We start from the raw sequence: 10,638 nt of genomic DNA on the forward strand, positions 1-10,638 counted from the left end.
TGTGCAATCCCCATTAGATCTGCATTCATAAATGGATTTCCAGCTGTTTGAAAGACTGAGTGAACAGCGATTAGGAATTGGAAATCTCACTGAGTTTGATACAATCCCTACCTCCCCACCAACTATCAAGACATGTGGACAAAGTGGTTAAGATGGCATATGGGATACTTTCTGTTATTAGTTGAGGCATAGAGGGTAAGAACAGGAAGACTTTGGTGGAATTGTATAAAATGTTTGTAAGGCCACAGCTAGAGTATCAAGTGCAGTTCTAGAATCCACATTATAGGAGGGATATCATAGCACTGGAAACGATACAGAGGAGATTTACCAGGATATTGTCTGACTGGAGAATTTCAGTTATGAGATTGGGCAGACTGGGACTGTTTTCCTTGGAGCAGAGGAGATCGAGAGGGGACATGATTGAGATGTGTAAAATTATGAGGGATATAGATAGGGTAAACAGAAATAAACTTTCGCCTTGATAGATGGATCAATGACCAAGGGACATAGATTGAAAGTAAGGCGAGGAGGGTTAGAAGAGACGTGAGGAAAAATATTTTTCACCCAGAGTGTGTTGGGAATTTGGAACTCGCTGCCTGTAAAGGTGGTAGAAACCCTCTTAACATTTAGATGTGCACTTGTGATGCCAAGCTATACAAAGCTATGTACAGTGCTGGAAAATGGAATTAGAAAGGTTAGGTGCTTGTTTTCGACAAGCACAGGCACAATGGGCCAAAGGGCCTTTTTCTCTGCTATAAACCTTCATGACTGCATGACCTTTGGTGGGGGTTTGGACTAGTGATGGGACTGTCTGAAGGTCTTGAAATTACAGATTGTCCAATTTCCTGGTTTTAAAGATGCTTCTGGCTTTGCTTCCTCTAGATCTGTCCAGCTACCTGTGGGGGCCGTGCTCTCCACTCAAGGTGTTACCAATTCTCAGCCCCATTGACTGTGAGGTCAATGCTCCACTCCATGGGGCAAGACTTCTTCATGGCACTGACCTGCTGCAGGTTCTGGATCAGGCCACCTTATACCAGGGGAGCAAGGATTTACCAAACCCCAGCCACAGGAGGTGAGTGGACTGCCAGACCCAAGTTATAGGGAGCAACTGGACGTCGCCCACAGGGAGTAAGCTCGGACTCCGAAGCGGAGTGGGGGTGTGGTCAGCTCGGACACCAGGGGTCAGCTCCAATAGCCATGGTTACTGGTGACCTCTAAGCCCCGGTGGAGGAGAGATAAATACTACACAGTAATGGAATTAACAGATTAAATCATTACCAACAAAAGTTGAAATAAGAAATAGGATTCAGCCTAGAATAAACCAACCCACACATGAAAGCTTCTCCTTTCATAACTGAACACTTTGTTTGCAAATATGTAAAAAGTCTCTTCAGTCTGTTCTGTAATCACAAGTATTTCCTGTATTACAAAATCACATGTACTCACAGAGACACACAGATACTCACAAATTCCACCAGCCACATACAGTATACCAATCAGCAGTCAGGCTTTTCTCACCTTGCTCTCCAGCCCCTGGTGGGGAGCTGAGGCTGATCCCAGCACCAAGTCCTTTTGTCCCAGCTTTAATCAGCTGACTCCAACAGGCCTAGACTGACACTTGAACACTGCTGGTCCCCGGTTACCTAATATTGACATACCTAGTCCAGATTCTTCATTCTTTTTGCATTGAATATTGCTTGAGAATGAAATAAAGTTAAAATTAAAGGACAAGTCCATACTTCTCATTTTAACCCAAGACCCAGTGTGGCAGGTCCAACGTAACCACTAGATCTGCTGGGAGGTTACCCAGAGCTGCAAAATGTGTCGCTGCGGCAAAGAAGAACTGAATGAATTGTTCACAAAATGAGTTAAGTCAAAAAACAGATCATGAAATGTTTATTTTGTAGTCTTTCCCAAAATATCATATTGTATTCCTCACTCTGTTTGTGTGAGCGTTTTACAAATCTGTAAATCATCTACATGATATTCAGAAACCGCAAACCGGCACCTTTAATGTTAAAAAACATAATTTAACCCATTCTATAGTAACAATTGTGCACAGATTCCCTCAGTAACTGTTGCAGAAACACCTTGCGTCCCATCCTGTCAATCATAATCTGTAATTATAATTGCAGAATTTTTTTCATCATAGTAATGCAGACTTGATTTTGAAAGTTATTTGTTGGCAGGGAACATGAGGCTGCAGTTCACTTACGGTGCCTGATACCCCAGCCCTGGAGCACAACAGCTTTCCTGAACAAAGCTAGGGCTAGTTTCAAAATAGAAAACTGGTTTAGGACTCATTGCCCATTCTGGCAGCACTGTGAGTGGATCTATGCTGGATGAACTGCAGTCATTCAAGAAGGTAGCTGACCACCCTCTTCTCAAAGGGCATTTAGGGTTGGACACTAAATACTGGCCTTACCAGCTACACTCACATCCCACGAAAGAATTCAGAAGTCAAAGCCCATTGAGAATCTGACAATGTGAAGCCCTGCACCACTACCCCCAACCCCCACAAGAAAGACATACTATGCAGTTTGAGAGATTTAAAGAATTGAAAAGTGACATGATGATTTTCTTGCTCTGAAATTCAACCCATCTGTACTTAGTGTGCAAATGGATAGTCAGCATGACAATCAACTTGACTGCAGTTGGCTACTTTTGTTACCTTAGTTAACCACCAACCTTCACCCCCCTCCCATCAAACACCCGTCTGCTTGATTCACTGCAGAATCAGAACTTATTTCATCCCCTGAAATTCACTCCTTCTATGGTGTCAAACATATTCACAACAAGCCAATGAAAGAATATTGTTTATTATTCTTCTGCAATTTCCAATGAATTGGGTTGTTTTACAGTGATGGAGGAAGTGGGAAAATCTACCAAAGTTAACTATATTTTAACTAGTTTAATTGCAGTTCCTCTTCATGCTTCATGCTGGAGCTCTGATCTTGAAGTTGAAACTCAGACGGATAAGGTGAAGGGACCAATGGAAGGGGTCTCATTTCAAGCTGGATTGGGTTACTGCCCAGGGAGGGGAGGATTGACTACGAAAGGTTTGAATAAATTGCTGTGGTCTGTTAGATTGTCCAGGAATGGACATTAACATTTCCTTGTTGACAGGAATTGTTTCTTTTGCACGGTCTTGGTCTTTACAGGTCATTGATGTCTTCCTAGCTGGTAGCTGTCCATCCCACTCTGTTCCTCTGGTAGAAATGGACTGGTCACCTTTAAGAATCTCAGTTGGTTTAAAAATTTCTTGGAAGAGTAGATCAGCAACGGCTTTCCCCCATGGTAATGGTTCATGGTTGGATCTAGAAACCTTCAAAATCTTCCCCCAAACGTGTCCAGCATCCAAGCCAGTCCCCGAGCCTGGTGCTTCTGATTCAACTCTAACATTCAGAGTGTTATTGGAGACTGTTGTCAGGTTCTTCTCAACAGGAGCTCGGAGTTTGTCCATCACTGGGATATGAAAACAATCAAAGATTGATGGAAGAATCTTGGTCCAGAGTTCCAATAGTTGTTCTGAGATTCCTGACCATGCCTTCCTTTCAGGAAATGTTTTTGAATTGGGAGGGAATATTTCATCAAGTGGTATCTCGACAAAGTCGTCACACTTTGTTGATCTCATGTGGTTTGGAGTTGCAAAAGATGGTTCTGATTTCCATTCTAAGTTTGACATAGGTGGAGATGGTGCCGAAAGCAGTCGTGGATTTTGACAGTGTCTAGGAACTGATGTTAGGCTTGGGGTCTGATTTACACAATAATCTTTGCTTACATTGACTTCTGGTCTCACCAGGCTAGTGAGGTGTGAAATAGTGCAGGAGTCATCATCATCCATTGCTTTGGGATGCAGTCTATTCTGCTCACTTGTTCTTGTTGTTAACCTCAAACCTGCAGAGTAAGCTCTAGTTGACCTCTTTGGCTGACCAGTTGAAGCAATGGCAACTTTTGTCTTAAGCGTTGTGAGTCGAACCTCACCATTCTGACTAGTTAAGCCTTTCAGGCTTGAGTTTGGTTTTGGTGATTTGTCCTGCAGACAACTCCAGAAATTTGAGGTCTGGTGGAAAGGTTGGCTTTCCCTAATGCCTGGGGACCACATTCCGAGTCCCTGGGCTAAATGGTGAGGTGATGGCAGAGGTTTTTTTTCTTCAATGGTAGAGTTTTCAAGGCATGTACACAATAAGTTAGAATCAGACACAGATGAAGAGCCTGGATTCGATGTGGGCTCCATTTCAGACCTGGGTGTGTGAGGGCTTACGAGACAATGAGAAACACTATCCTTCTCTGGATATCCACTACAGTCTGTGTTAGATTCTCTAGACAGTCTTCTTTCTGTGGAGACACAGGGAGACTTCAGCCTCTGGTCAATTTGGCAATCATGGCTGAAGTTCAAGCTGGACGGAGGAATCGAGGATTGGACATTGGGTGAGACTGAAGCTGGAGACTTCAACTGGGGCTCCACAATAGACCAGGAAGCTGAAGGCACCATGAAGGAGCACTGTGCACTGTCTCCCTGGCTATTTAAGCTAGAAAATGATTTATCTTTAGGCTCGGCCTCTGTTTGAGGGAAAAGGTACTCAGTGGCAGCAATCAGCTCCATGGGTAACACAGAAGACAGCGAGAGACGGGGGAGTGAGAGGACTGAAAGAGTTGTCGATTGTCCCTTGACTAATGTTTGGGTCCTGGCAAAGAGATGGTCACTGCCCCTGGCATGAAAATGGGAAAATGCTGAAAACCAAACAGATTTGTTCAAACCAGAAGTGGTGTACGTGGATCGAGATGGGGCAAAATGGACCCCCTTGTGAGCAGTTTTCTCTCTTTGTTGTTTCCTCTTCATAGTGATACATGGCAGTGCTTGTATGATGAGGAGACAGATCATAATGGCAGATACAAACAACAACAAATCTGTAGGAGGCAGGCGAAGAAGCATTTGAGTAGAGAAAGAAAACATTTAAACTGTTGGCTCAATGCAAGAGGCTTGTTTTTGCCTGGATATACAGGTTCACTAACACGGAATGCTCTTTAGAAACCTCGCACATTAATCCCTACCTCATAAGCTCCTAGCTCAGAAATATTCAGTTTAACTGAGACCAGGATGTGGGGATGTCACCACTCAATTTGCTGGCTTCTAAGGCTTTATCAATGCTGGGAAGGAGCCACAAGTGGTGTGGGCACAAGGACCATCAATCACCAGCATCATGCTCAGAAGGCTGATGTGCTAGGAATCCCAGGTAAGAAACAACATCAAACAACCAGGGGCTTGCTGTTAAAGTGAGGGTCTGCTCACTAATCTAATGCCTATCCTGATTGTGACTAATACTGGGGATCTGTGTTGGCCGAATGTGTGCTGCAAGTTGGGATGAGGTATCTTTCAAGCAAGGGAGGTTGTGGAGTGGTCACTACCCACTTCAGATTTGTAGAGATACATTCTCCCGCATATTCCTTACAGTTTCTACCTTGTGACATCCTTCTCAAACATATTAAGAGGAATTGTTACATTTGTCATGTTAAACCTCATTCACTAAAAACAGATTAGCAACTCTATCATCTAAACAATTAAAAGGAGTTTAAACAAATTGGAATAAGTGTTGCTCATGGAGTATTCACCAAAGGGTTAAAAAGCACTACAAGCTCACTAACAGACATGGAGTCTGCAGCTGAAATAAAAAGCAGGAAGTCCTGGAGAAACTCCACAACTCTCGAGAATCTATGGAGAGAGAAAGTTTCTAGTCCAATACAACTCTTCTTTGGAAATGTCATATTACATAAAGGAATTGGAGGAACACAGCAGGCCAGGCAGCATCAGAGGAGCAGCTCCACACTGTGTTATCTCATATTATATAAACTTTTATTCTGCTTCTCTGTCCACGCAGGCTGCTGGAGCTACTGAGTTTCTCCAGCACTTTTTGTTTTTACTTCAGATCTCCAGCATTGACAGTGTTTTGCTTTTGTTAATGTATAGCTGATAAGGGAGTAAGCCCTCGTAAACACTGTTTGTACTGAATAGTAAATACAGATACTTCATTCCATGTAACCCTTAAGTAAAAATAAATCCTCATTTTGTCTTGTACAAATCTGGTTCAGTGTTCTACCATACAGCTTACAGTTGAATTTAACATCCAGCTGCAGATCTAGGTTGCCGCTGTTCTGCAATACCAAATGCTGATATTTGATTCCCTGAAAGACTAACTTTAAACATAGATGGCAGGGGAAATGGAAGGTGGTTTGACACCACACTTATTACCGTGAGGGTGAAGATTTGGATATTCTGCAACCTCTTCCACCTGCATTTTCAAAGCTGGAAGACATTCATTCCCGCGAAAGAAGCACAAAGAGCCCTTCCCCAAGGCTGCTCATGACAGGACTCATCTGATCAGTTCCGGAACACGCCTGTTACCACGTGACAGCACAGCAAACTCTGTGACATCACTTGGTGACCACTGACTGAGTGAGAGGTCAAAGCCATTGCTAAGTGACCATTAACTGTGAAAGAATGGGATGAGTGGCACAAGGCTGGCAAGACTTTGCTGCCTGGTGGCACAATGTGGGCATGATCAAGTGAGACAGTGTCATACCAGAATAGAGGCAGCAAAAGGTGAAACAAGTGATAGGTGTATGGGGTGAACAGGTGAGAAGGTGCCACCTTTTAGGAGGCAGGGAAAGATGGATGGGACAGTGTCGATAGTGGAGAGGAACAGGTAAGACAATGTCACCTGGGAGAAGCATGCATCTGACAAGATGGGTCAAACTGGATGGGACAGCACGATATGATTAAAATAGAGGAACCTGTCATCCCCATCACTTTGTTCAGGTTTAAGGCAGATAAATACAAAGAAAGTTCCAATATTTACATGTCCGATGATGGACTTTCCTTTGTGCTAAAAGATTAGTTTTGACGTGAAAGAGTTTCTCGTTTTGTTTACAGTACATGGGCAGGGTTTGCCTTAGGCTGGTGAAGGAATCGGTTGTAATTTCAGGCTCCATGACTCCTTTATTTCCCCAAGGTCTGATCATCAATCATTCAAACCATCTTAGGAATCCTGTGTCCATCTCCAAGAACTTTCTTTAATTCAGGAATCTGACCTGGAAGGTTTGTTCCAATCCATCTCCCGAGCTACATTCTTCTCACTGTCTGCTGATTCTTTGATGATTTGCATTACCAAAGCATTCCTGCGCTGGGTGGCCTCTAGCTGGCTTTGATTTGATTCAGGCAGGTGCTGTGTAAGAAATCAACAGAAAGATCAAGTCACAACGTAATTTACATAACACATGAAACAGCAACGTTTCCTTCAGATCATCCCAAAACCTACTGCGCTTACTCCCCTCAGGTACCCTGGCTGGGGTGCAATAAGCAGAACTGAACATAAAAACACAGGAGATAATGCAGGAGTAGGCCATTTGGCCCCTCAAGCCTGCCCTGCTATTCAGTAAAACTATGGCTGTTCTGCCCCAGGTCTTGACACCTCTCTTATGCCAGCTCAGCATTACCCTCAACTCCCAATATTTCCATTGGTGATGAAGCCTCCACAACTCTGGGATAGAGAACTCCACACATTCACTACCCTCTGGAAGAAGGCCTCAGTTCTAAGATCTTCATATCTCAGTTTTAAATGAGTGTCCCCTTATTCTGTAACGACGTCCCCTAGTTCATGATTCCCCACATCTACCCTGTCAAATCCCCTCATTCTTACAAGTTTCAATAAGATCACCCCTCATTCTTCTAAACTTTAATGAATAAAAACCCAACCTGTTTAGCCATTCTTGTTAAATGTAGTCTTTCATTCCAAGAATCAGCCTGGTTAATTTCTTTTGAACAGCTTTCAATGCCAGTGTATCCTTTCTAAATACAGTGACCAAAACTGTACACAGTACTCCAGGCATGACCCCACCAACACCTGCACAGTTGTAACAAGATTTCCCTGTTTTTAAACTCCAACCCCCTAGCAATAACCACCAAATTTCGATTTGCCTCCTTCATTACTGGCTGCACCTAAATGCTAACTTCTCGTGTGTTATGCACAAGAACACCCAGACCCCTTTCTGCACTTTCTTGGAATCTCTCCATTTAAATAACAGTCTGCCTTTTGATTCTCTTTATCAAAGTGCATTACCTCACAGTTTCCTACACTGAACTCCAACTGCCAAGTTTTTGCCAATTCACTCAACCTATCTATATCTCCTTGCAGATTTCTTATGTCATGATCACAATAAGCTTTCCCACCTATTTTTGTATCATCAGCAAATATGGATGCACTATACTCTCCTCCAAGTCATTCATATAGATGGTAAATAATTGAGGACTTAGGCCTGATCTTTGTAGAACTTCACTCGTTAAATCTTTCTAACCTAACAAGACACATTAGACACCCTTTCCTTTCTATGTTAACTAATCCTCAAATCATACTAATATATTACCCCCTTCCCCATTATCACGAGCCCCTCTCCTCTTTTGCGTTGCACATTATTGACATGTTCTGTAAATCTAAGAGTACTACATCTACCGGTTCCCCTTTATCACTTCTATTTGTTATATCTTCAAAGAACATAGCAAATCTGTTAGACATGATTTCCTTTTCATGAAACAATGCTGATTACATTTGATTACATTAAGCTTTCCTAAATGCTCTTTCTTTTTCCATAATAATGGACTCAAGCATTTTCCAAACAACAGATATTAGGCTAAATGTAGTAGTTTCTGTTTTCTGTCTCCCTCCTTTCTTGAATGCTAGCACCACATTATCAGTTTTCCAATCCCATGGAACCCTTCTTTAATCCAGTGAGTCCTGGAACATTTTGAACAATACCTCCACTATCTCTTTAAATTCCTTCCTTTAAATCCACTTCCTTTAAATCCCTTGATGCAGGCCATCAAGTCCTGGCAACTTGTCTTCAGTCCCATTAGTTTGTCAAATACTTTGTCCTGCATGATAGAAATTGTTATAAGATCTTTTCTCCCATTTATATCTTCTTTGGGGTGTTTATATTGTTTCCCAGCATGAAGGCTGATGCAAAATATTGGTTTAAATTATCTGCCATTTCCCTGTTTCCTGAAATTAATTTTCCAGTCATATCCTACAAGGGTCCCACACTCATTTTCACTACTCTTTTTTTAGAAAAGCAATAGAAGCTCTTGCTGTTTGTTTTATATTTATTGTTAATTTTCTTTCATTTTCAAGTTTCTCCTTTTTTATAAGCTTTTTAGTCATCTGCTGCTGGTTCCTAAAAAAATTCAGAATCCTCAGAATAACCCCAGAGACAACTGCAAGCCAAAAACAGTGAAAACAAACAATCAGAATATTCAAATATTCTAATGTGACGTGGAATACAAAGAGCAGGAATAGGCTATTTATCCCTTCGAGCTTGCTCCACCATTCAATATGTCCATCACTGACCCTCTATCTCAATGCCATATTCCCAATTTTTTCGATATCCCTTGATTTAAAATGTAAACATCTATTTCTTTCTCAAATATATTCAGCAACTTGACCTCCAGAACCTTCACCACTCTCTGAGTGAAGAAATGTTTCTTTATCTCAGTCCTAAATGGTCTATCCTCTATCCTAAGACTGTGTCCCTTGGTCCTAGACTCCACAATCAGGGAAAACATCCTCCCTGCATCGAACCAATCTCTCCTCATTGGACAGTTCTGCTAGCCCTGGCATCAGCCTAGTGAACCTCCACTGCACTCCCTCTAAGGCAAGTATATCCGTTCTTATGCGGGGAGACCCAAAATGTACACAATATGCCAGGTGCAATTTTACCAAGGCTCTGTATAACTGCAGTAAAATATCTCTGCTTCTGAACTCAAATCGTCTCACAATGAAGGCCAACAGACTGCTCGCCTTCCTTACAGCTTGCTGCATCTGGCAGTCTACTGAATAAGGTCATCTAGATCACTTTGTACATCCATACTTCCCAATACATCACCATTTAAATAATACTGACTTTCTGTTTTTCACGCCACAGTGTATAACTTCACATTTAGTCATGTCATACTGTTTGCCTACTCATTCAACTTGTCTAAATAGCCCCTTGCATCCTCCTCACAACTCTCAAACTTGCCAGTTTTGCGTCACCAGCAGACTTGAAAATGTTGCATTTGGTTCCCTCATCCAGGTCATTCATATATACCGTAAGTAGCTTGGGCGCAAGCAGTAATCCCTGCAGTATCCCACTAGTCAATGCCTGCCACTTGGAAAAAGACTCATTTACTGCAACTCTCTGTTTCCACTCTGTTAAGCGATTCTTGATCCTGTCAATATAAAATCCCAATCCCGTGCGCTTTAACTTTGCTTGCTAACCTCTTATAACGGACCTTATCAAAAGCCTTCTGAAAATCCAAAAACACTATATCCACTGGTTTCCCTTTATCTATTATCTAAACTCCAGTAGATTAGTTAAGCATGATCTGCCTTTCATAAACCCACTCCAGCTTTGTTCAATCTGTTAAAATTTTCCAAGTGTTCTTTACCACATCTTTTATAATAGACTCTAGCTAGCATTTCCCCATGATTGATGTTAGGCTAACTGGTTTGTAACTGTGATAACAAGGTGTAGAGCTGGATGAACACAGCAGGCCAAGCAGCATCAGAGGAGCAGGAAGGCTGACGTTTCGGGCCTAGACCCTTCTTC

The 10,638-nt window shown here is 42.3% G+C and overlaps 1 protein-coding gene across 1 annotated transcript; it reads right to left on the reverse strand.

Moving 5' to 3' along the window:
* Window positions 1–2,803: 2,803 nt before the first annotated feature.
* On the reverse strand, window positions 2,804–9,195 carry LOC109922132. The gene is made up of 3 exons (XM_048619704.1): window positions 8,811–9,195; window positions 6,858–7,223; window positions 2,804–4,911 (listed from the first exon to the last, which is right to left on the reverse strand). The coding sequence occupies exons 2-3, from the start codon at window positions 7,018–7,020 to the stop codon at window positions 3,005–3,007; spliced, it is 2,070 nt and encodes a 689-aa protein (XP_048475661.1). The 5' UTR covers window positions 7,021–7,223; window positions 8,811–9,195; the 3' UTR covers window positions 2,804–3,004.
* Between the last annotated feature and the right edge of the window lie 1,443 nt (window positions 9,196–10,638).

Source organism: Rhincodon typus, chromosome 43 (assembly GCF_021869965.1).
Source record: "Rhincodon typus isolate 14 chromosome 43, sRhiTyp1.1, whole genome shotgun sequence".
In the NCBI taxonomy this organism is placed as follows: Eukaryota; Metazoa; Chordata; class Chondrichthyes; order Orectolobiformes; family Rhincodontidae; genus Rhincodon; species Rhincodon typus.

Excerpts from the sequence above, each read along its gene's own strand:
- LOC109922132 (XM_048619704.1), bottom strand. The coding sequence starts at position 7,020 with ATGATCAGACCTTGGGGAAATAAAGGAGTCATGGAGCCTGAAATTACA. Across the intron at positions 4,912-6,857 it reads GAAAGTCCATCATCGGACAT|ATTTGTTGTTGTTTGTATCT; the intron begins GTAAATATTGGA and ends TGCCTCCTACAG.